A 24298-nucleotide genomic window follows, 5' to 3' on the forward strand; every position below is an offset into this window, starting at 1 on the left:
TAGCCAGGTGCAGTGACTCACAACTATAATCCCAGCACTTTGGGAGGCCAAGGCTGGTGGATAACCTGAGGCCAGGAGTTCGAGACCAGCCTGGCCCACATGGTGAAACCCCGTCTCTACTAAAAATACAAAAATCAGCTGGATGTGGTGGCACGAGCCTATAATCCCAGCTACTTGGGACACTGAGGCAGAAGAATGGCTTGAACCCGGGAGGCGGAGATTGCAGTGAACCAAGATTGTGCCACTGCACTCCAGCCTGGGCAACAGAGCAACACTCCATCTCAAAAAAAAAAAAAAAAAAAAAAAGATTTGTGCACTTGATTGTATCTAAGTTATAGTTAAAAAAAAAAAAAAATCCTGACCAGCCCAGAGCAGAAAACTGTTGCTTTGTCTGGTACAAGTTGACTCGTGTGGGTAGGCTAAACAAAATTACCTATCCTTTCACAGAGGCAAAAGGAATCAGGAGAGTTTGAAGAGAGGCTGAACTTCGATATAAACTTAGAGAATCCTAGTAGGACCCTAATATCGATAACTCAAGCCAAACCTGAATCTGGTGAGTGGTAACAGGAGGACCTGAGGAGCCAGGAGATGGCCCAGGGTGGATGGCAGATCCTTCAAGGCCCGAGACTTGGCTCTAATTCTGTCCTTAAAATGGCAGAGTCCTCATTTTTGTGTGCCAGCTCTGATGGGATGCTATGGAACCTGGCCAAATGCAGCCCAGAAGGAGAATGGACCACAGGTAACATCTGGCAGAAAAAAGCAAACATTCCTGAAACCCAAACTCCAGGGGCAGACCCATCTACCTGCAGGGAATCTGACGCCAGCATGGATAGTGAGCCAACATCACAGCTAAAGACACGGCAGCGTAGAAAGGTGAGTTTGAAGGAAGGGTCAGAAATACTAGGGGAGGGTTGGGCGCGGTGGCTCACGCCTATAATCCCAGCACTATGGGAGGCCGAGGTGGGAGGATCACGAGGTCAGGAGATCAAGAGCATCCTGGCTAACACAGTGAAACCACATCTCTACTAAAAAATACAAAAAATTAGCTGGGCGTGGTGGTGGGCACTTGCAGTCCCAGTTACTTGGGAGGCTGAGGCAGGAGAATGGTGTGAACCTGGGAGGCGGAACTTGCAGTGAGCTGAGATCGCGCCACAGCACTCCAGCCTGGGCGACAGAGCGAGACTCCATCTGAAAAAAAAGAAAAAAAGAAAAAAGAAATACTAGGGGAGGAGGGCTCTAGTTCTGACACAGCTCACTGTGATGCTTCTCTGAGGAGGAGCCCCTGAGAACTCACCATCCTGCTCTCCCCTTTCCTCTTTGAGATTCACTCGGGCTCTGTCACAGCCCTCCATGTGCTACCTGAGTTGCTGGTGACAGCTTCAAAGGACAGAGATGTTAAGCTATGGGAGAGACCCAGTATGCAGCTGGTAAGTGTGTGTGTGTGTGTGTGTGAGAGGGTGTGTGCACACACCTATCCCAAAGGGATGTCACAAGACAGCAAACTTAGAGTAAGAAAGGGCAAAAGATCAAAATTCTGTTTTCTTCAATCACTTGCAATGTATGACTAACCTGTTTCTAAATAAAAGGCATTAATGTGAGAAAAAATAAGTTAGTAAGGAGGCCCTAGGCTTGTAGCCCTGATCTCCCCCATTTTTGTTCCCATTGTAGCTGGGCCTGTTCCGATGCGAAGGGTCAGTGAGCTGCCTGGAACCTTGGCTGGGCGCTAACTCCACCCTGCAGCTTGCCGTGGGAGATGTGCAGGGCAATGTGTACTTTCTGAACTGGGAATGAAGATGTGGGGAAAAATGATACCCCTTGTGCTAGAGATGCAAAGCCTGAAGACACTGGTAGCTTTTAATAATTATAAAATTAATAATTTCTTAACAATTATAAAAATGAAGTGTCAAAAAATCTCAAGTGTGGGCCTGTGTTCTCATGTGGATTTAGACAGGAGGATATTCTATGTATATGTATATGTACATTCTAATGTGTGTCTCTTCTAATTTAACATTAATCCTTACTAGAACCACAAGAAAGTGAATGAAATCTTTAGTAGGTACTTTGAAGCTAGGTTTTAGAATTCTTGCATCACTTGCGGACCCTAGGACCTTAGGAGGCCATTCTTGCCAGGAGGAGGAATGAGAGTGATGTTGGCCAACATTCAATTTGAACAGAGCATGGAGGACCTTTCAGTTCATCGAGAAAGAATGAGGGAGGGAGAATAAGTCAGTCACGCATCAAGGCATTTAGAAAGAGCTATGTTTCTAGGCCGGGCGCGGTGGCTCAAGCCTGTAATCCCAGTACTTTGGGAGGCCGAGGCGGGTGGATCACGAAGTCAGCAGATCGAGACCATCCTGGCTAACATGGTGAAACCCCGTCTCTACTAAAAATACAAAAAACTAGCCGGGCGTGGTGGCGGGCGCCTGTAGTCCCAGCTACTCGGAGGCTGAGGCAGGAGAATGGCGTAAACCCGGGAGGCGGAGCTTGCAGTGAGCCGAGATCGCGCCACTGCACTCCAGCCTGGGTGACACAGCGAGACTCCGTCTCAAAAAAAAAAAAAAAAAAAAAAAGAAAGAGCTATGTTTCTGTCACAGAGACAACCCTTTTCTCAGAACTACCCAGACAAGGCCGGGCGTGGTGGCTCACGCTTGTAATCCTAGCACTTTGGGAAGCCAAGGTGGGCGGATCATGAGGTCAGGAGGTCAAGACCATGCTGGCTAACACGGTGAAACCCCAACTCTACTAAAAAATACAAAAAATTAGCCAGGCGTGGTGGCGGGCGCCTGTAGTCCCAGCTACTTGGAAGGCTGAGGCGGGAGAATGGCGTGAACCCAAGAGGCGGAGCTTACAGTGAGCCAATATCATGCCACTGCACTCCAGCCTGGGCGACAGAGCAAGATTCCATCTGGAAAAAAGAAAAAAAAAAAGAAAAAGAAACTACCCAGATGAGAGGTGAGGAGCCAAGCCATTGAAAGCGGAACAAACCTTCTGGTTTTCCCAACTTCTGACACGACTTTCAAACTTTAGTCAATATGGTAATTGACATTCTCAGAAGAGATCACACAAAAGTGTCTTACTCTCAAATTGAAATTCACAAAGATTAAAACGAATTGAGAGATGGCACAGTCATAGCCATGAACTCTGATTTTCTTAAGTAAAAAACTTTTTTTTTTTTTTTTTTGAGACAGTCTGGCTCTGTCACCCAGGCTGGAGTGCAGCGGCACGATCTCGGCTCAGTGCAACCTCTGTCTCCTGGGTCCAAGCGATTCTCCTGCCTCAGCCGCCCAAGTAGCTGGGATTACAGGTGCCCACCATCACGCCCAGCTAATTTTTGTATTTTAGTAGAGACGAAGTTTCACCATGTTGGCCAGGTGGGTCTCAAACTCCTGACCTCAGGTGATCTGCACACCTCAGCCTCCCAAAGTTCTGGGATTACAGGCATGAGCCATTATGCCTGGCCCATAAAAGAACTTTATTATATTCCTAAAATTCAGTCATATGAAAGAGTCTGTTGAGCAGGTTAGCCTTTGCTTAACTTTCCTCCTCCCTGTCACTCCAGCCTTGGCTGGGGTGTTTTATAGAATTTTCAGAGCGTGGAAGACAGACAACTGGAGCTTCCTCCTGCCCTTGGCCCATGCTTTTAGGAGAGCAAAAGGCAAAAGATTGAAACCAGTGACTTTAGTTTCCTCAGGCCCTTTCTTTCTAAGGGTTAAAGAAGAAGGAAATGTCTTCTGTAGCCAAGAATTCAAGGACTTGTAGAAGACAAGTGAAGGCTATTACAGGGATTTTGTCCTGGTTTGGTGGGTTTATCTCGGAGAAATACCACTACACTCTGGTCTAGAAATGAGTTTTGAAGACTTGGGGAGTTAAAGGGCACTGAGTTTTGCTCTCACTGAACCCTGATTCCAGGTTTTACATGGAGAAATCACCTGAGGGACTTTACTTTATTTCTATCCAATGCCCTGGTTTCCATCCTGACTAGAGGATGATGACATCAGCTGATAGGCCATGCTTCTGTCTTCTCTCATGTGCTTCATGCCAAGCCTCGAAATATACCTCTGGACCATCATTTCCACATCTACCTTGTGACTAGAAGTCCTAGTTATGGTATTTTGAAATTTACGATCCATAATCCTTGCCAGAAATCCTGCAGAGTACCATGGCATGGCATCATCCTGGTCATTGATTTCAATCTTTTGCCTTTTGCTCCCCTAAAAGCATGGGCCAATGGCAGGAGGAAGCTCTATTTGTCTGTCTTCCATGCTCTGAAAATTATATAAAAGCATCCCAGCTAAGGCTGGAGTGAAGGGGATGGGGAAAGTTAAGCAAAGGCTAACTTGCCCAATAGGCTCAATAGATTCAGTCTTGTTGGCCAGGTCCACTTGAAGGGTTTTTTTCTGTCTCATCTTGGAGACAGACAGTGAGGTCATGGTACAATTGTTATGAGTAAAGTCAAGAACAGATTCTAGGTAAAAGTAATTGTGTACCCAAAAGGAGTTGAAGTGAAAATCAATTTAGGTTTACATTTAACATCCTTCAAGTTCTTATCATTAAATGGAGTTTCAGCGTCTCCCAAAGCTGGATGAGTTTTGCAGTTATGACCACTGGATTGTGAGACCATAAGACATTTGAACAATCTTTTATTCTACCCATCTAGAAAAGCATCTTTTTCATATACCAAATTTTTACACATATATCCACATCTGATTTTGAAATCTAGAGCAGAAGTACTCGAAGTTTGGTTCATGGACTAGTGCCAGTTCACAAATTGTTAATGTTTCATAATGAGGTAAGTATAGAAGTTGAGAGTAACCATTTAGAAACTGTATAGGAATTTTAAAAGTAATATCTGACAAATTTAATAATAAAAATGGAGGCTTGTGTTTTGTGTGCTTTTTAATTTCATTTTCTTAATAATCCATTTTGATTATATTTTATGAAATATTGTTCCATGACAGGTAAGAAATTAAAACAGGCCAGGCATGGTGGCTCACGCCTGTAATCCCAGCACTTTGGGAGGCTGAGGCGGGTGGATCACCTGAGGTCTGGAGTTCCAGACAAGCCTGGCCAATATGGTGAAACCCCGTCTCTACTAAAAATACAAAAAATTAGCTGGGTGTGGTGGCGGGCGCCTATAATCCCAGCTACTTGGGAGGATGAGGCAGGAGAATTGCTTGAACTCGGGGCGGTGGAGGTTGCAGTGAGCTGAGATCGCACCATTGCACTCCAGGCTGGGCAATAAGAGTGAAACTCGGTCAAAAAAAAAAAAAAAAAGAGAGAGGGAGAGAGGGAGGAAGGAAGGAAGGAAGAAAAAAGACAAAGGAACAATTAGTCCTTCCTCTCAGGTTTGAGAAGCACTACTCTAGAGAGACTGGGTAACAGCAGCAAAAAGCATGGACTTGGAATAAGACTGAGTTCAAATCTCCATGCCTCCTTTTCCCCATTTGTACAACAGCCATAATAATGGAACTTACTTCATGGGAGTGTTTTAAGGACTAAATGAGTTAAGATGTAAAACATGGAACAGTGACACTTACGTGGTAAGTGTTCAGTAAGTGCTAACTTGACTGTTCTTTTTGTTATCTAGCAGTACAAGTATCACCTCATTATTCTTTCTCATAAATGTCTTATTTGTTAGTATATATTTAATCAATCAGAAAATCTGGACTGAATTTTTCAGTTTTCAAAAAAATGTGAAACTAGTATTCTTTCTAAGTTCAGGGGTACAAGTGCAGGTTTGTTATATAGGTAAACTTGTGTCATGGAGGTTTGTTATATGGTTTATTTCATCACCCAGGTATTAAGCCTAGTACCCATTGGTTGTTTTTCTTGATCTTCTCCCTCCTCTCACCCTCCAAATACCTAATCTTCTCATCCAGAACGATGGGTATGTTTCTTTGTCAGTTAAAATATCAAAGTTATGCTATCATAGCAACCCCAAAATTTCAACAACTTAAAACAGCAAAGATTTATTTCTAAATCATGCCACGTGGCCCATTAAGGGTCAGCGAGAAGCCCTGCTCTACTTTGCTCATACTTTGAGATCTGTGCTTCACGTGGCAAGTAACTCTTAAATCTTCTACATGGAAATAAAACACATCACTTCCACTCATATTTCATAAATACAAGCAAAGCAAGTCACATGGCCATACCTAATGTCAAGGGATAGGGAGGAAGTATCCTACGATGTGTCTGAAGAACCAGGAACCGATACACAGATGGCATCCCCAAAGAACATATCTGTGTTGGTGCTTTCCCACTAGAATGGCTCTTAATCCTTCTTTTTTAATAATGTAAGATTTAGGCCGGGCACAGTGGCTCATGCCTGTAATCCCAGCACTTTGGGAGGCCGAGGTGGGCAGACCACCTGAGATCAGGAATTCAAGACCAGCCTGGCCAGCGTGGTGAAACCCTGTCTCTATTAAAAATACAAAAATTAGCTGGGCATGGTGGCATGCACCTGTAATCCCAGCTACCCTGGAGGCTGAGGCAGGAGAATCGCTTGAACTCTGGAGGCGGAGATTGCAGTGAGCCGAGATCGCACCATTGCACTGCAGCCTCAGCAACAAGAGCAAAATTCTGTCTCAAAAAAATTAAAAGAAATGTAAGATTTACAGAAGAGTCGCAAAGATAGTACCAAGTGTTCCTCGATACCCTTCACCCAGCTTCTTCTAATGTTAACATCTTACATAACCATGCTACGTTTATCAAAACTAGGAAATTAACATTAATTAAATTACAACGAAGTTAATTAACAAATGTTAATTAAATTACAGTCAGGATTTGGATTTGCCCATTTTTTCCACTAATGACTTTGTTTTGTTCCAGAGGCCAGTCCAGGATCCCACATTGCATTTAGTCATCGCGTTTTCTTAGTCTCCTCCAACTGTGACAGCTTTTCAGTCTTCAAAATCTTGACACTTTTAAAAAATAAATAAATTTATTTATTTATTCTTGAGACAGGGTCTCAGTCTGTTGCCCAAGCTGGAGTGTGGTGGTGCAATCACAGCTCACCGCAACCTAGGCCTCTAGGGCTCAGTGATCCTCCTGCCCCAGTCTCCCGAGTATCACACCACTGCACTCCAGCCTGGGTAACAAGAGTGATGAAGAATGTTGTAGAATGTTCTTCAATTTGGTTTTAGTCTGTTTTCACACTGCTATAAGGAACTGCCCGAGACTGGGTAATTTATAAAGGAAAGAGGTTTGACTCACAGTTCACCATGGCTGAGGAGGCCTCAGGAAACTTAACAGTTATAGAGGAAGGTGAAGGGGAAGCCCTTCTTCACAGGGTGGCAGGAAGAAGTGCCGAGCGAAGCAGGAAGAGCCCCTTATAAAACCATCAGATCTTGTGAGAACTATCACAAGAATAGCATGGGGGAAACCGCCCCCATGATTCAGTTACCTCCACCTGGTCTCTCCCTTGAAATGTGGGGATTCTGGGGATTACAATTCAAGATGAGATTTGGGTGGGGACACAAAGCCTAACCATATCAGGATCTGATCTGGACTTTAGTACTTCTTAGATGGGGCAGGGTATGTAAAAACTCATTCTACTTTTTTCCTTTTCTCCTCAAGATGTATTCAGACTTAGTGACAGTCCTCCAAGGGCTTCCCAAATTTTTGGACATGTGATGAGTCCTAGTGTTGAGTAGTGGGAGACTGGGCTGCAGTGGATAAATTGGAAAAAGGCAAGTGAATACATATGGATGGGAAAGAAAAAAACAGCTTAGCCTTTGTTGCCTCTACCCTTCCTGTGATAACACTCACCAAATTACAGTTCGCAGAAAAATTGAATTAAACAGGTAAAAGCATTTGTGCCCCCATTAGTGTCCCTTGATGCACAGATGCCATTAAGAATAGGATACTGAATAACCCTCAGAACAATGAGTACTTTCTGTCCTGAAAATGGAGATCTACTAACGTCAGAAGAAATATGTTCTTGGAGAAATAAAGCCCGAAGAAGCCAGTGGTAGACTTGTACAGTTTTTATTTACATAAAATATCTCAAAATTCACAAGTATACCACTGCTTATTTTCTAGCTTGAAGATCAGATCTCTGGTTTATTTAATATCAACATTCACCACAGCTGCAGGAAATTAAACTGAACCTTTAACAGGTACCGCATACGGACCTGGTTGGGGTTATAGACAATATATTCATTGTAGTTGAGGGTATAACCATCTGGATTCAGAATTTCTGTGTCACTTGCTGGTCCTAATGGCACTGTACTCCCATTCCTGCCAAATGGAATAAAAGTATGTCAACATCAGTCTCTGGTTCAGAAGCTGGAATAGAGAACATAGTCTTATCCAGCCAAAAGGAGTCTTCTAGCCCTCCTGGTTCTGAGTACTTACAGGGTGACGAAGTGGGCAGAACTGGGAGCCATCTTGCCCAGCCCCTTGGTGCTGTGTTTACCTTGAAGCAATCCTTCGGCCTTAGGATTGGCCTCTAGTAGTTCATTACACTGACCTAGAGCTACCTGCAAAGCAAAAACCCTTTGAATTCCCATATCCTACTAAGAATTAGATGGCTCCAAAGCCAAACAGAAAATCCCATCAGTACTTTTTTTCCCCTACTCCAGCAGAGGAATCCAATGTACTAGAAATTGTACTTGGTCCTCTCTCAAGTTATCCCAGGTAAACTTCTTGGTTCTGGGGTCAAACTTTTCTCATTGGAAAAAAACTGGAATAAACTAGAGATCACAGACATACTCCTGCCTCACCTCTGATAAGAGCAGCAGTCCTATATTCTTTAGGTGAGAGGCAAAGCAGTAATTGGCACTCTTGGAAGACATGTCAGCAAAGTAGATTCCTTTCCCAAACTGAAATATATAAATGAATACCAAGGTCAGCTTCTAACCCAATGTGTTAGAGAGAAAGTGCATACCACTGACCCTGTTTTTCCATTCCCTTAAACACAATATAGACCCTTCTCCATTTCCCCTCACAATTCTGTTCTAGAGAGGGTAGAAGCACCTGTGAATTTCTGCCTTCTGAGGGAAAGGTGAGGTATCTTCAGGAATTTAAAGAAAGAGGGACACAGTAAGAGATGACAAGGTTATCAGTGAGCTGGCTTAACTCCTGGGGAGGCGAACCACCTAATCCTAATCTAGGAAAAAAAGCACTGGGAACATTACTGTATCCTTTTCCCCTGTGCACCTAACAGTTCAATTTCACTCACCATGTAACCTGTGATGGGAGCTTCAGGTGGGGCAATTCGAAGCCCATGGCTCAAGATTCCCACCCAGTTACTCAGCCTGGAACCATGCCATAGAAGCATCCTAAGGAAAAGCCAGTATTATTGTACTCTGTTGTTCTGCACAGATAGGTCATAAGCATAAAAAAGCTGACACCTTCCTCCGACTCCCTCTTATAAAGTTCTATAGCTGCACTTTTGGGCAAGGAGTGTCTTTCCAAACCCAAAGTTAGACTCAGACCTGTTATGAAGGTCCTCTCTGAAGGCTTCTTTCTCACCCTCCTTCTCTACTTCAAACAAATCCAGCAAGGTCATGGTATAGTCGCTGTGTGTGGGAGCATGGGTAGATTGTAGGTACTGGGAAATAACCTGTGAAAAATAAGACAAAAAGGTCAATGTGGACTCTACAAGAGACTGAGCTGAACTGAAGAATTTGGGGATTCTGATATAACTTGGCACACCTTTCTGCTCCCAAACAGTCTTACAAGGCAGCTAGGAAAAGCTTGGCCTTCCCAAATCCCTAGTACATAAAAAGTCTGCCCTAATTGACAATTTGCTCTTGACCAGAAGTAGTTAGAGATCAGTGGGATGGGGGAGGTGGTCTTAAGGGTGCAAGAGTATGAAAATAAATGATCATTTTTCTTACTTTGAACTCATAACTTTCATGGTCAAGAGGGCGCAAGGCACAATGTAGGTTTCTATAGTGTTGGTCCAATGGGTGTTCTGGGCTTTGTAGCTCTGTTTTCACCAGCTTAATAGCAATTTCAATGTCTCCCAAAGCCTGAGATGAGATATAGAATTAATGTGGGAGGAAACTGGTATAAGGGATATAATACTTCTCAATTCATACATTATCTCACCTCTAGTAATTGTATTTTTTCTGACAGTTCCTTCTGTGTCCGGATTAGTGGAGGAGTACGGAGTCTAAGAACAGAGATATAACCCATAATGAGCTTTCTGACATGTGGCTAAAAGGCACATGACTAAAAATAGAAAATGACAGATGGGTCCTTTAGAAAACAGGTATGAGAAACAGGTTTTCCATTTGAGAGAGAAAGAGATCTGTAAAGAGATCTTAACTTCCAAATATATAAAATATTAAATATATACTCAGTATAAGATGAACTACGTGGATTTTGACTTTTGAGACTAGAGTTAGAATTCTTTTTTTATCAAATCATTTTAAAATTATATCAATATCAACAAGGAACAGTTTGGATATAGTTCTATCTCAGTAGACCTGTTGACCAGTCAGGGTTATTTCTAGGTCACAGGGCTCTATAAAGCAATAAAAGAAATAGAAATAGGATGAAAACCAGAAAACAGAATCAACAAATGTAAAATGTTATTTTGTCTATCTAGTATCACTTGAGTTCACAGAAATGGTGTTTGTGTGGTTTTAGTCACCTCAAATAGGAAAAGGGGGTGATGTGCCTGAAGGTGTTTTACTTGGTGGTTGGATAGCTAGACCCATTCTCTCTTGGGTTGGTAACTTCCACTTTGTCAGAGAATATGGCTGTGGTCAAGCCAGGAGATTGCATCCCCTATTTGTAAGCTGATTAAATAGGCTACCTATGTATCATTTTGTTTCTGTATGTATTCAAGATGATCATTTTCTTAGGAATAAAAGATTCAGAAGATTATAGCTGCTGCTGATAGATACAGGGGATATGTATAGGTAGAAGAACAAAGTGAAGTAACAGCACAGGCCTTACCCAAAGTCATGCGGAATCCTGGTGTAGAATTCATTGCATGCTTCCATGAGAGGTCGTCCATGCTGGCCAGCCCGAATACAATCCTCAATCTTCTTAAGAGACTGGTAACCTGCCTTGATTTGTGCCACTGTCAGCTTCCCTGCAGGCCCAGTCAGAGATCAGACTCCAAATGAGGATCCCAGCTAGTGAACTGTACTTACGTCCTTGCCTAAAAAAGACTTTCACCTTTCAACTTTTTTTTTTTTCTTTTTTTGGGATGGGGTCTCACTCCTGTTGCCCAGGCTGAGTGCCGTGACATGAACGCAGCTTAATGCAGCTCAACTTCCCGGGCTCGGGTGATCCTCCCACCTCAGCTTCCCAAGTAGCTGGATCACAGGCACACACCACCATGCCTGGCTAATTTTTCTATTTTTAGTAGAGATGGGGTCTCGCCATGTTGCCCAGGCTGGTTTCAAACTCCTGGGCTCAAGCAATTCACCTGCCTTGGCCTCCCTATAAGTGTTGGGATTATAGGCATGACCCACCACACCCAGCCTCAACTTTCAAAATAGTTCCTCCTCCCTCCACACAACCTGTCACCCCAAACCCCATTTTCTTCATTCAGTACTATCAGCAAGCTTTAAATCATAATGATAATAAAATATCCATTAAAGGAACTAGGAATTATGAGGAGAGAATGCAGAAGAAAATGTGAAGTCCTACCAAGTGGGGCTTTCTTGGTATTATACTTCATTTCCATCATCATTTCTTCCATGGCCTGAACATTACAGATTAACTTTATTAACTCCTGTACCCGAAGATCCAGCTGTGACTCTGGCTTCGAGGGAGATTTAAGAGATTCCTCTTTCTTTGTTTCCTCTTCATCCTATAGCAAAAAACAAACAAACAAAAGAAAATCTAAGAAATCATCTCTAGATTCCTTATAACACTCAATATTATACAATGTAAATGCTTTGTGAAGTTTTTATATTGCATTGTCTAGGAAATAATGACAAGCAAGGAAAAAAAGGCTGTACAGGTTCGGTACAGAAGCAATTTCTTTTTTCAAATATTTTTGATCCTCAGTTCATTGAATCCATAGATACAGAGGGTTAACCATACTAGTTCTGCCTCCCACATTTTACAACTCAGAATAAGTCTAGGAAAAAAAGGCTTTCCTCATTATGTCAGTGTATAAAGATAGCTATTATGGCTCAGATCTTCCCATCTTAAAAAAGACTAAAACTTCTCCATTTTTTTGGATATGTGACTGTTTCAGGACACTTTCAGAATCCTGGTATACCTCAGTTTATCTAAATTAATTTTTTTATGGTGGTATATATCCAGAAATGAAGAGAAATTTAAATGTAATTGTTTAATCAGTTTGATTTTTTATTACTCCTCTCTTGGTTCTAACAATAAACTTCTGGAAATAGGGCCTAAGATTTTATAAGAACCTTAGTAGGCCCGGCATGGTAGCTCACGTCTGTAATCCCAGCACTTTGGGAAGCTGAGGCAGGTGGATCACCCAAGGTCACGAGTTCAAGACCAGACTGGCCAACATGGTGAAACCCCGTCTCTACTAAAAATACAAAACACATTAGCCGGGCATGGTGGCAGGCACCTGTAATCCCAGCTACTTGAGAGGCAGAGGCAGAAGAATCGCTTGAACCCAGGAGCTGGAGGTTGCAGTGAGCCAAGACTGAGCCATTACACTCCAACCTGGGCAACAAGAATGAAACTCCATCTCAAAAAAAAAAAAGAACCTTAGTAAATAACAGCCGAGAGTAGAAAGGCACATTCTATCCTCATTCTTACTGTCCCTTCGGGATTACAAAGATCAGTGAGAACACCCCTGAGGTGAGAAGTAGAAAGGATTCAAGATATCCTGGCCTGTCCCAGTCTAGGAATGATCTAAGCTATTCTGCTTTATCCTGAGTAAGAAGAAACAGGAGTAGGTGTGGTGCCTCATGCCTGTAATCTCAGGACTTTGGGAGGCCAAGACAGGAGGACTGCTTGAGCACAGGAATTTGAGACCAGCCTAGGCAACATAGTGAAACCTCATCTTTACAAAAAAAAAAAAAATCAGCTGGGCAGAGTGGCACGTGCCTGTAGTCCCTGATACTGAGGAGGCTGAGGTAGGAGGATCACTTGAACCTAGGGATCTTGAGGCTGCAGTAAGCCATGATTGTGCCACTGCACTCCAGCCTGGGCAACAGAACACAATTTTGCCTCTAAAAAATAAAATAAAATAAAAAAAGAAGATGGGTTTCCTCCGAAAAGTATAGTGAGAGTTACCTGAGTATTGGTGGCATAGTCCATCTGTAGCATATCATATTTTCCAGGCACCTTCTCAAACTTTTCTCGATCTTCCCAATTGTTTTTTGTTTTGTCAAGGAATCTGTAGAGTCCAAAGTGTAAGAAAACCTTACAAATAAAGGTCTACTATGAAGAAGGACTTACAACTGTTTCCTTAGACAGAAAATCTCCAAATAATTTATTTTCCACCACTGAGCTCCTTTACACGTCACCTTTCCATAAATCAAAATTAGTCTAATTCTAAGTGAAGACACTAAATGGATAAAAAAGCTCTGGAGACAAATGGAATTTAAAAAATGGGGAAAAACAATGCTTGTCCTTCCCAAACACCACAAAAGCCACTGAGATTTTAAACAAAAGATATCCATCTAATCCCTTTCCCTGAAAGAAACATGTTCCTAAATTCTCCAGAAAGTTCTTCATCTATATCAGAGTTAAAGTTTTAAAAACTAACTGAATATTCTTTTTTCTTTCTTTCTTTCTTTTTTTTTGGGAGAGTCAGGGGTCTCGCTTTGTTGCCCAGGCTGGTCTCAAACTCCTAGCTTTAAGCAATGCTCCTGCCTCAGCCTCCCAAAGTGCTGGGATTTAAGGCATGAGCCACCGTGCTCAGCCCCTAGCTGAATATTCTCTACCCTATGATAGTCTCCACTTATCCCAAATTTCCTAAATTTGTCAGCCATGTGTTAAATATATTATTCTGTTTTTAGTGACTTTCAAAGTTCTAGTTTGATTTAATCACTAAGGATGCAGTTTGGTGTTTCCACCACAGAATGTCAGGGTGAAAAGACATTAACATTTAGGCCAAATCACACCTATAAAAGGAAAAGCTTTTTATAAGCCACACACTTATAAAATTCTTAGAGAAGGCAGGGCACAGTGGCTCATGCCTATATTCCCAGCACTTTGGGAGGCCAAGGCAGGTGGATCACCTGAGGTCAGGGGTTTGAGACCAGCCTGGCCTACATTGCGAAACCCCATCTCTATTAAAAAATACAAAAATTAGCCGGGTGTGGTGGTGGGCACCTGTAATCCCAGCTACACGGGATGCCGAGGCAGGAGAATTGCTTAAACCCAGGAGGTGGAGGTTGCAGTGAGCTGAAGTTGTGCCATTGCACTCCAGCCTGGGCCAACAAGAGCGAAACTCTGTCTAAATCAAAATTCTTAGAGTAGATACATCTAAAAAGAGGGTATATTTTCTTGTAGTCACTTTTTAGCACTCACTTCTTCTCAAAGATTTCCTTGGCCTTGTTGAGATTGCCTGAACAAGCCACCAGGCTGTGCTGTCCCATTTTCCCAACTGCAAAGTAAATGCCACACGTAAGATAATTTCCTAATAGTAACAGGCCAGCTCTCCAAGGTCTCTCTGTTTAACATCTGACAAACAGGCAGGAAAGGGAGAAGGGAAAAGTGAAAGGATTTAGGGAACTAATCATGTTGATGCAAGTTACCTGCTAACAGCGATAGTCTATGAGCACTACTAGCAGTTCAACTATAGAAGAGTTTTCAGCCTCAATGGGCTGCTCTTAGTTTTTCCAGTGGGAACTCGAAGGAGGATGCCTGCCATTCCCCAATTTCAAGATGCTCAACTTGTTCCTAAGCCTCTCCTAGACTTCAGAGCCTCTACTGACCCAATTTAAACCCAGAGAATCCTTTGGCCACCCACTAAGCTACTTCTGACTTTCTGAATGCCAACTCATAAAATCTCAATAAAAATCATTACCTCGGCCCCATCTCATCCAAACACTGAAGTTCCTCTGGGCATCATCTTCTAATAGCTGAATCAGATAGTACTTGTTGTTGTTGAACTGGAGATTGGTCTATGTTGAGTGAACACAAAAACAAAAACAAAAAGCAGAGTTTTGCAAATGGAAAGCACATAAACCAATAACTCATCCCTCATCACAGGTGCCAGTTGATTAAAGATATAAAGAAGAAATAGGGCTTATACATTAAACTTTGGATTCTTAGGAATTAAAATGGGAGCCTAGAAGCTTCCTAAACCCTCTATCCAACCTCAAATATCCTACATTGAATGGCTCCTCCTGTTTTTTCCTGCCTCAGCTCCCTATTTAGATATTTTCTAAGCTATCTGTGTTTTCCAGCTCCCAATCCACTCCCAATAATTATTTCCCAAATGAAAACAATTTTGATGCTCCAAAGGTCTAAAACTGTTACGCTCAACTGTTAAATGACTTGCTCCTTGACAGTCCTAATCACAACTTTTGTTTGTCAGTTGCAGAAATTTGACAATGAGCTGAGAGCAGTGCAATACTGGGAGGGGACAAGGGATATGCAAAACCACTGCCTCATCTGTCCCATACCTAACCTGACCTGACTTGGAGATACTGAGAGAGAATATGGCCAGTATTTAAAAAGAGTTATCTGTAAGTAAATCACTCAGAGTGAAGAGAGAGAGAAGTCCATGATAAGGCACAGCAGCTGGTGGTGTATGGCTAAGCGCTGGATATGGAGGCATTCTTCTTTGTTAAGCATGCTGCCTCTTCCTACTTCTGTCTCCTGCTTGCTCACATTCTAAAGCCACTGTATGACCTTAGCCCACTGGTGAAAAAAAAAGGTCATTAGATGTTAGAACAAAAAGGAGCCTAAGATAATTTTTTTTTTTTTTTTTGGAGACGGAGTCCTGCTCTGTCGCCCAGGCTGGAGTGCAGTGGTACAATCTCCGCTCACTGCTACCTCCGTGTCCCAGGTTCAAGCAATTTCTCGTGCCTCAGTCTTCCTAGTAGCTGGGATTACAGGTGCACACCACCGAGCCAGACTAATTTTGTATTTTTAGAGACGGAGTTTCAACATGTTGGCTAGGCTGGTCTTGAACTCCTGACTCAAGTGATCTGCCTGCCTCGGCCTCCCAAAGTGCTAGGATTACAGGCTGAGCCACCACGCCTGGCTTGATATTTTCTTTTCCTTTAAAAAATGTATATGGTTTTTGTTTTTGTTTTTTTGAGACAGGGTTTCCCTCTGTCACCCAGGCTGAAGTGCAATGGCTCAATCACAGCTCACTGCAGCATCAACCTCCCAGGCTCAAGCAATCCTCCCACCTCAGCCTCCAAAGTAGCTGGCCCATGCCCAGGTGTTTTTGTGTTTTTTTGTAGAGACAAGATTTCACCATGTTGCCCAGGCTAATCTTGAACTCCTGACCTGAAGTGATTCTCCAGCCTTGGCCTCCGAAAGTGCTATGATGACAGGCATGAGCCACCATACCTGGCCACCTTAAGGTATTTTCCTTTTTTGAGATGGAGTTTTGCTCTCGTTGCCTAGGCTGGAGTGCCATGGTGCGATCTTGGCTCACTGCAACCTCTGCCTCCCGGGTTCAAGCGATTCTCGTGCCTCAAGCTCCCAAGTAGCTGGGATTACAGGCATGTGCCACCACACCTAATTCTGTATTTTTAGTAGAGATGGGATTTCTCCATGTTGGTCAGGCTGGTCTCGAACTCCCGACATCAGGTGATCTGCCCACCTCAGCCTCCCAAAGTATTGGAATTATAGGCGTGAGCCACTGTGCCCAGCCAACCTTAAGGTATTTTCTATCTGCCTGTGGTATTTTAAGTAGAAGAAATAGTAACAAAGAAATACTAGTTAGTTGTTAAAATTACGTATGTTGGATCAGTAAATTCAAATATGAAGTCATATCCAGGAAATATATTAATGAGGCAAATGTATTATCTACTCAAAACACAAAGATAAACAAGAGAAAAAGTTTGATTAAAAAGAAAGCTGGGCTTGGGGACAGATGCATGTAGTCCCAGCTACTTGGGAGGCTGAGGTTGGAGGATCACATGAGGCCACAAGTTCAAGGCCAGGCCAGCCTGAGTAACATAGCAAGACACTGTCTCTTAAAAAAAAAAAAAAATTATTTTTAAATGAAAAATTAATAAATTTAACTATAGAAAAAATGGGCAAAAAGTGTACTACAAAGAAAACCAAAAGGTAAATGACAAATCTGGAAAACATATAAGCGATTTATGTTACAGACAAACGGCTATTCTCCATATTATATAAAGTTCCTTGAAACCAGTAAGAAAAGGACCAACACCTTTTTAGAAAATGTGCAAAACAGCTTGTCCCAATGGCTCATCCCTGTAGTTCCAGTGCCTCATGAGGACAAGGCAGGAGGATCATTTGAGGCCAAGAATTCAAGATCACCTATTCAACATAGTGAGATTCTCATCTCCATAAAAAATTTAAAAATTAGTCAGGCTTCGTGGCATGTGCCTGAAGTCCTAGCTACTCAGGAAGCTTAGGTGGGAGGATTGCTGGAGCCCAGAAGTTCAAGGTTGCCGTGGGCTTTGAGTGCACCAACTGCACTCCAGCCTGGGTGACAGAACAAGATCCTGTCTCTTAAAAAAAAAAAGTGCAAAAGGATACGAACAGAGAGTTAACAGTTATAAAAGTTTTTTATAAGCCATACACTTAGAAAATTCTTAGAGAGGCCGGACGCGGTGGCTCAAGCCTGTAATCCCAGCACTTTGGGAGGCCGAGACGGGTGGATCACGAGGTCAGGAGATCGAGACCATCCTGGCTAACACGGTGAAACCCCGTCTCTACTAAAAAATACAAAAAACTAGCCGGGCGAGGTGGCGGGCGCCTGTAATCCCAGTTACTTGGGAGGCTGAGGCAGGAGAATGGCGTAAACCCGGGAGGCGGAGCTTGCAGTGAGCTGAGATCCCGCCACTGCACTCCAGCCCCTGCGACAGAGCGAGACTCCGTCTCAAAAAAAAAAAAAAAAAAGAAAATTCTTAGAGAAGGCAGGGCACGGTGGCTCACGCCTGTAATCCCAGCATTGGGAGGCCAAGGCAGGTGGATCACCTGAGGTCAAGGGTTCGAGACCAGCCTGGCCAACATGGTGAAACCCCATCTCTATTAAAAATGCAAAAATTAGCTGGGCATGGTGGTGGGCACTTGTAATCCCAGCTACTTGGAAGGCTGAGACAGGAGAATCACTTAAACCCAGGAGACGGAGATTGCAGTGAGCCAAGATCGCGCCACACTGCACTCCAGCCTGGGCGACAGAGCAATACTCTGTCTGGAAAAAAATATATATATATATAAATATACATATATTATATATAAATATATGTGTAAAATATATATTATATATTACATATATAAAAATATATAATATATACAAATTATATATAATATATATTTATATATGATATAGACATATATTCATGTCACGTATATGATATATGATATACAATATATATTTATATCACATATGATATAGGTATATATGATATATTCATATCATATATGATATATCATGTACCTATATCATATATATGATACATATCACATGATATATATGATATATATTCATATCATATATGTGATGTTTATAAATATATGACATATATGTATATATGTATATATTTATATATTATATATTTATATATACATATATATTTTTATATATTTATATGTGTATATAAAGGACTTTAGGCAAGGCATGCTGGTTCACACCTGTAATCCGAGCACTTTGGGAGGCTGAGGCGGGTAGAGCACTTGAGGTCACGAGTTCGAGACCAGCCTGGTCAACATGGCAAAACTTGTCTCTACTAAAATACAAAAAATTAGCTGGGTGTGGTGGTGCATGGCTGTAACCCCAGCTATTCGGGAGCCTGAGGCAGGAGAACTGCTTGAACCTGGGAGGCAGAGGTTACAGTAAGCCGAGATTGTGCCACTGTACTCCAGCCTGGGAGATGAAGTGAGACTCCATCTCAAAAAGAAAAAACAAAATTAAAAAAAAAAAAGAACTTTAAAGATTTGAGCACTGGGATTCTATCATCAATAATTATCAAGAAGACAGTCTCATAAATATAATGGTTGCACCTCTTCTACCTCTTACCTGATTTAGCATGACATCATAGACATTACTTCCTTCACAATACACATGAGCCTAGAAAGAGAGAGAAAAAATCAACATTAGTATAGGTTCAGCCCTGAGATCCTAAATGAGGCTCTAAATTTTCTTATGGCTCAAGTTGTCATTCTACAGCAACATCAACATTCATCTTCCAGCAAAGAATTGCAAACCTATGTTCTACCAGTAACCTGGGTGTAACCTTACTATAAATGAAAACATGCTTCCTTTTTTTAACAATACAAAAGATTCTAACTGAGTTAGACTGGGCATGGTGGTTCACGCCTGCAATCCCAGCATTTTGGGAGGCTGAGGTGGGCAGATCACTTGAGGTCAGGAGTTCGAGACGAGCTTGGCCAACACGGTCAAGCCCCGTCTGAACTAAAAATATAAAAATTAGCCCAGGCTGGGCGTGGTGGTGGGTACCTGTAATCACAGCTACTTGGGAGGCTGAGGCAAGAGAATTACTTGAACCCAGGAAGTAAGAGGTTGCAGTGAGCTGAGATCACACCACTGTACTCCAGGCTGGGTGACAGAGTGAGAAAAAAAAAAAAAAAAAAAGATTCTGAGTTAAAGAAAACTTACTCCAGAGGTAGCCTTCTTTTTTCCCCATTCATCAGTAACTCATACCATTCCAGGGTACAGTTTCTCATTAGAACAAGAAAACACTTTTCCTTTAACAATGATACCATTTTCTGGTTTATAAAGAGAATGAGGTGTAGAAAGCTGATGGCAATCACAGAAGGTACGCATGTCATATATTTTGTATATTTGTCTCCTTCCAAATCTCACACTGAATTATAATCCTCAGTACTGGAGGTGGGGCCTGGTGGGAAGTGATTCGATCATGAATGGTTTAGCACCACTCTCTTGCTGCTGTCCTCTTGATGGTGAATTCACACAACATTTGGTAGTTTAAAAGCATGTGACACCTCCCCCACTCTCTCTCTGTGACACCTCCTCCAATCTCTCTCTCTCCCGCCCTTGCTTTTGCCATGTGAAGTGCCTATTCCTGCTTCACCTTCTGCCATGAGTAAAAGCTTCCTAAGGTCTCTTGAGGAGCAGATACTGCTATGCTTCCTGTACAGCCTCCAGGAACCTCTTTTCTTATAAAGTACCTAGTCTCAGGTATTTCTTTATAGCAATGCAAGAATGGTCTAACACACCATGTTTAAAAACGCCCTGATTATTAACCCCAAGCCTTACCACTCCTATCTCTTGTCATTAGAGAAAACTAATCACTCATCATATTTTGGAGAGGATTCCTGAAATGATACGAACAGCATCCCAGACAGGAGTCCTTATAACAAAGGATGCTCTCTGAGACATCCACGGACTAAAGATCGGCCCAGAGTGTCTTACCTTCCCCACCTTGGCTGTACATTCTGGGTCCACAGGAACTTTGCCCTTTAACAGCAAGGCCTTCACAGATTCTGAGGAAAGACAGATAGGTACTACTTTATGGGAATCAAAAACAGCTGTTGTGGTTAAACAGAAACTTGTGAGAATTAACTTTGTCCTCCCAACCAATCCTGGTCTTTCCTTAGGCCTCAATCCATCTCAAATACATGAAAATGAAGATTCAAGGCAGTAGATTAGTGCTGTGGTATGCCCAAAGGATAGAGAAATTAATTCTATCCTGAAAGAAGGAAGAAATAAGAGTTGAAATAACAAGATATCATCCCCAGATCCACTCCTACCAGAAACCCTCTTGCTGGCCCATGACCTCCCTGGCGTACCATCTTGCTTGTCTTCTGTCCTGTCCTCATTAGCGTTTCCTCCAGTCACAGGCATCTTTTTCGACCCCTGTCTCTGGCATCTGCGAGTTTTCTTGGCAGGGGAAGAGTCTTCTGGAGCCGTGTTGCCATTATTAACTCTTTTGCTTTCATTTAATGCTACAAAATTTGGAAATGAGCAAAGAATGAGTACACCTGAAAACGTGTAGATTTTAAGGATTGTAAAAAATCCTTTAAATAAATGGTTTAAGATCATTCTTTCTCTTTTCTTTCTTTTTTTTTTTTTTTCCAAGGTGGAGTCTCACTCTGTCGCCCAGGCTGGAGTGCAGTGGTACGATTTCCGCTCACTGCAACCTCTGCCTCCTGGGTTCAAGTGATTCTCATGCCTCAGCCTCCCAAGTAGTTTGGATTACAGGCGTTCGCCGCCATGCCCGGCTAATTTTTGTATTTTTAGTAGAGACAGGGTTTCACTATGTTGGCCAGGCTGGTCTCAAACTCGTGACCTCAAGTGATCTGCCATCCTCGGCCTCCCAAAGTGCGGGATTACAGGCCTGAGCCACCGCACCCCGCCGGTTTAAGATAATTTTCTAAGTTTACAAAGAGGCAATAAAAACTGTCACCACACTACCCTTGTGTAACAGTCTGTGTAATTCTTCCTAAATTGCTATTCTAGCCAAATGAAATAAAACAAAATAAAAGGGAGCCCCAGGAGTCTTGTAAGCTCATAGACTGAGGCCTGCTTATCTGTTTTGTTTACTTGTGTCCCAATGTCCCCCAAATACCCAACTCATACATGAGGCGGTATGGGATAAAGGTTAGTAAACTGCTCAAGGGTCTGTGCCTAATTTAGAGCCTAGCTCTGCTGCTTTTATCTGTGGAAACTTGGAGAAGTGTTTGATCTCTTCCTACTTCACTTGCTCCAATATTAGAACATTGTACAATACTGTACTTCTAGAGAAGTACACTAGTACTTAATTTATAGGGTGGACCTATGCACTTAAGAACATTATACACATAATACCGTATCTCAATAGGTCTAGACTCGCATTTTACCCTCTGGAACTGGGCTCCATCTTAGAATGAATGGCATAAGCAGTGAATCATAGTTCACCATTTTCAGTGCTTATCCTTTCTTGTGTATAAAATAATGGTGTGCCTCACAATTACTTTTTGTAAATTGTATGACATTAGGTATTAACAACAGTACTGGCATATTAGTTGTTACAGCTCTGCAAGGCCTTATGCACAATTACGTCATCCCCAAAGCTCTGGAAACCTAAATTTACAAAATTTAGCATCCAAACTGGTTTGGTAGCCAAGTGCAGGTTATGGGGAGGTGGAAGATGAAGGGGGTCACAGTAGGTGGCATCGTTCCTTTTCTGACTCCTCGCTTCCGCATTCCCTCCCCCGATACTGAGCTCCGAACCTCTCGCTCTGCCTCCGGGGGTGCTCCGTCGTCGCCGCGCCGCCATGGAATTCGAACGCTGACGTCATCAACCCGCTCCAAGGAATCGCGGGCCCAGTGTCACTACGCGGGAACACCCAGCGCGCGTGCGCCCTGGCAGGAAGATGACTGTGAGGGACAGGGGTGTGACGCCCTACAATATTTGCATGTCGCTGTGTCTTCTGGGAAGTCACCATAAACGAGAAATGTCTTTGAGTATGGGAATCTTATAAGTTCTGGCTGGGACCAGCTTTCCCCATAGGGCGGAGGGAAGCTCATCAGTGGGGCCACGAGCTGAGTGCGTCCTGTCACTCCACTCCCATGTCCCTTGGGAAGGTCTGAGACTAGGGCCAGAGGCGGCCCTAACAGGGCTCTCCCTGATCTTCGGGGAGGTGAGTTCCCAGAGAATGGGGCTCCGCGCGAGGTCAGACTGGGCAGGAGATGCCGTGGAACCCGCCCTTCGGGGAGGGGCCCGGCGGATGCCTCCTTTGCCGGAGCTTGGAACAGACTCACGGCCGGCGAAGTGAGTTCAATGGCTGAGGTGAGGTACCCCGGAGGGGACCTCATAACCCAATTCAGACTACTCTCCCCCGCCCATTTTTGAAAACAAAAACAAAAACACAACCAGGCCGGGCGCGGTGGCTCACCCCTGTAATCCCAGCACTTTGGAAGGCCGAGGCGGGCAGATCACAAGGTCAGAAGATCGAGACCATCCTGGCTAACGCGGTGAAACCCCGTCTCTACTGGAAAAAAAAACAAAAACAAAAAATTAGCCGGGCGTGGTGGTGGGCGCCTGGAGTCCCAGCTACTCGGGAGGCTGAGTACCATTCTATGAGGTGTGAACCATTCTCCAGCCTGGGTGACAGAGTGGTCTTAAAAAAAAAATGGTAGAGGCTGAGGCAGAGAATAGTGTGAACCCGGGAGAGCTTGCAGTGAGCCGAGATCGCGCCAGTGCACTCCAGCCTGGGTGACAGACTCGTCTTAAAAAAAAAAAAAACCGAGTGGAATGTGAAAAAGTTCCGTGAAGCTGCAAAAACCCTTTGAGAACAGAGGGTACCATGGGGCAGGAAGCCCACGAAAATGCTAATTGGTCTTCTGGTTCTTGGTGAGATTGGGTGAGGGGCGCCCAAATGTTTGGCTGCATGAGAATCACCAAGTATGGGGACTGCATACTTAAGCAAATTCCCCACCCTAGACCTTCTGATTCAATAAGCATGTATTAACAAAATCACTGGGTAATCCTGATTTTGGCACCAATATCATTTAGAAACATATCGTTAAGATAGAATAGTACCTGTTATAGACCAACCTGAGCAAAATAGCGAAACCTCGTCCCTATTAAAAAAAAAAAAAAAAAAAGAGTAAAAAATTAACCAGGCGTGGTCGCAGGCGCCTGTAGTCCCAGCTACTTGGGAGGCTGAGGCACAAGAGTCGCTTGAACCCGGGAGGCGGAGGTTGCAGTGAGCCGAGATCGCGCCACTGAACTCCAGCCTGGGTGACAGAGTGAGACTCCGTCTGGAAAAAAAAAAAAAGAGAGAGAGAGAGAGAGAAAATTGATACATTTTATTTTTTTCATCAAAAGATGTAAAGTTTAGAAAGAAAAAACCCAAAATCTCATTAATTGCGTGTAATTTGATTATGAATATTTTAAAAGTTAGAAGAAACTACACGATAAAAATTTTACCTTACTACAAAGCCTAGCAAGACTGATAGAAAATAGCATATGAAATAAATTTCATGTTTATAAAAGAGCTTCAAACAACTATAAATAAAATTTTTTGATAAGGTAGCATTTGTAATAACACCAAAGCATATCGAGTAGTTGGAAATAAATCTAACAAAATGTAGGTGCTCGATAAATGTTTGTTGGATAGGATTGCTTAAACTGTTTCAGTGGTACAAAGCCTGTTACATCTGACTTAATTATGGCACAAATAAATTAGACTAGGTCTTAAAGGAAATACTTTGGAGATAGAAAAAATATAATGTAACCCTTTATGAAATGAAAATTTCTTTAAAAAGCTAATA

General features: G+C 42.8%; 2 protein-coding genes across 6 annotated transcripts in view; one reads left to right on the forward strand and one right to left on the reverse strand.

Moving 5' to 3' along the window:
- LOC105499198 (telomerase associated protein 1) overlaps window positions 1–1807 on the forward strand; it is a 60036-nt gene extending 58229 nt beyond the window's left edge. For all 4 annotated transcript variants that reach the window (XM_071100531.1, XM_011771700.3, XM_011771701.3 and 1 more), the window contains 4 exons: window positions 448–553; window positions 659–873; window positions 1323–1427; window positions 1669–1807. In XM_071100531.1, the coding sequence (XP_070956632.1) occupies window positions 448–553; window positions 659–873; window positions 1323–1427; window positions 1669–1791 (549 nt within the window). In that variant the 3' untranslated portion in view covers window positions 1792–1807. The remainder of the gene's footprint in view (window positions 1–447; window positions 554–658; window positions 874–1322; window positions 1428–1668) is intronic.
- LOC105499199 (poly(ADP-ribose) polymerase 2) lies at window positions 447–22378 on the reverse strand. Of its 2 annotated transcripts, XM_011771703.3 has the most exons (16): window positions 22253–22377; window positions 20830–20985; window positions 20453–20523; window positions 19076–19126; window positions 14930–15026; window positions 14431–14506; window positions 13189–13291; window positions 11614–11776; window positions 10912–11050; window positions 10057–10120; window positions 9843–9977; window positions 9438–9565; window positions 9182–9281; window positions 8724–8822; window positions 8356–8480; window positions 8042–8238 (listed from the first exon to the last, which is right to left on the reverse strand). In XM_011771703.3, exons 1-16 carry the CDS (start codon window positions 22296–22298, stop codon window positions 8079–8081), a joined length of 1713 nt encoding a protein of 570 aa, XP_011770005.1. In that variant the 5' UTR covers window positions 22299–22377; the 3' UTR covers window positions 8042–8078. The 2 variants fall into 2 exon arrangements, with proteins under 2 accessions (XP_011770006.1, XP_011770005.1); XM_011771704.3 differs by lacking the exons at window positions 8042–8238; window positions 8356–8480 and adding an exon at window positions 447–6920 and having other exon boundaries at window positions 22253–22378.
- Window positions 22379–24298: the final 1920 nt, after the last annotated feature.

The sequence above is a fragment of the Macaca nemestrina genome, chromosome 7 (assembly GCF_043159975.1).
Source record: "Macaca nemestrina isolate mMacNem1 chromosome 7, mMacNem.hap1, whole genome shotgun sequence".
In the NCBI taxonomy this organism is placed as follows: Eukaryota; Metazoa; Chordata; class Mammalia; order Primates; family Cercopithecidae; genus Macaca; species Macaca nemestrina.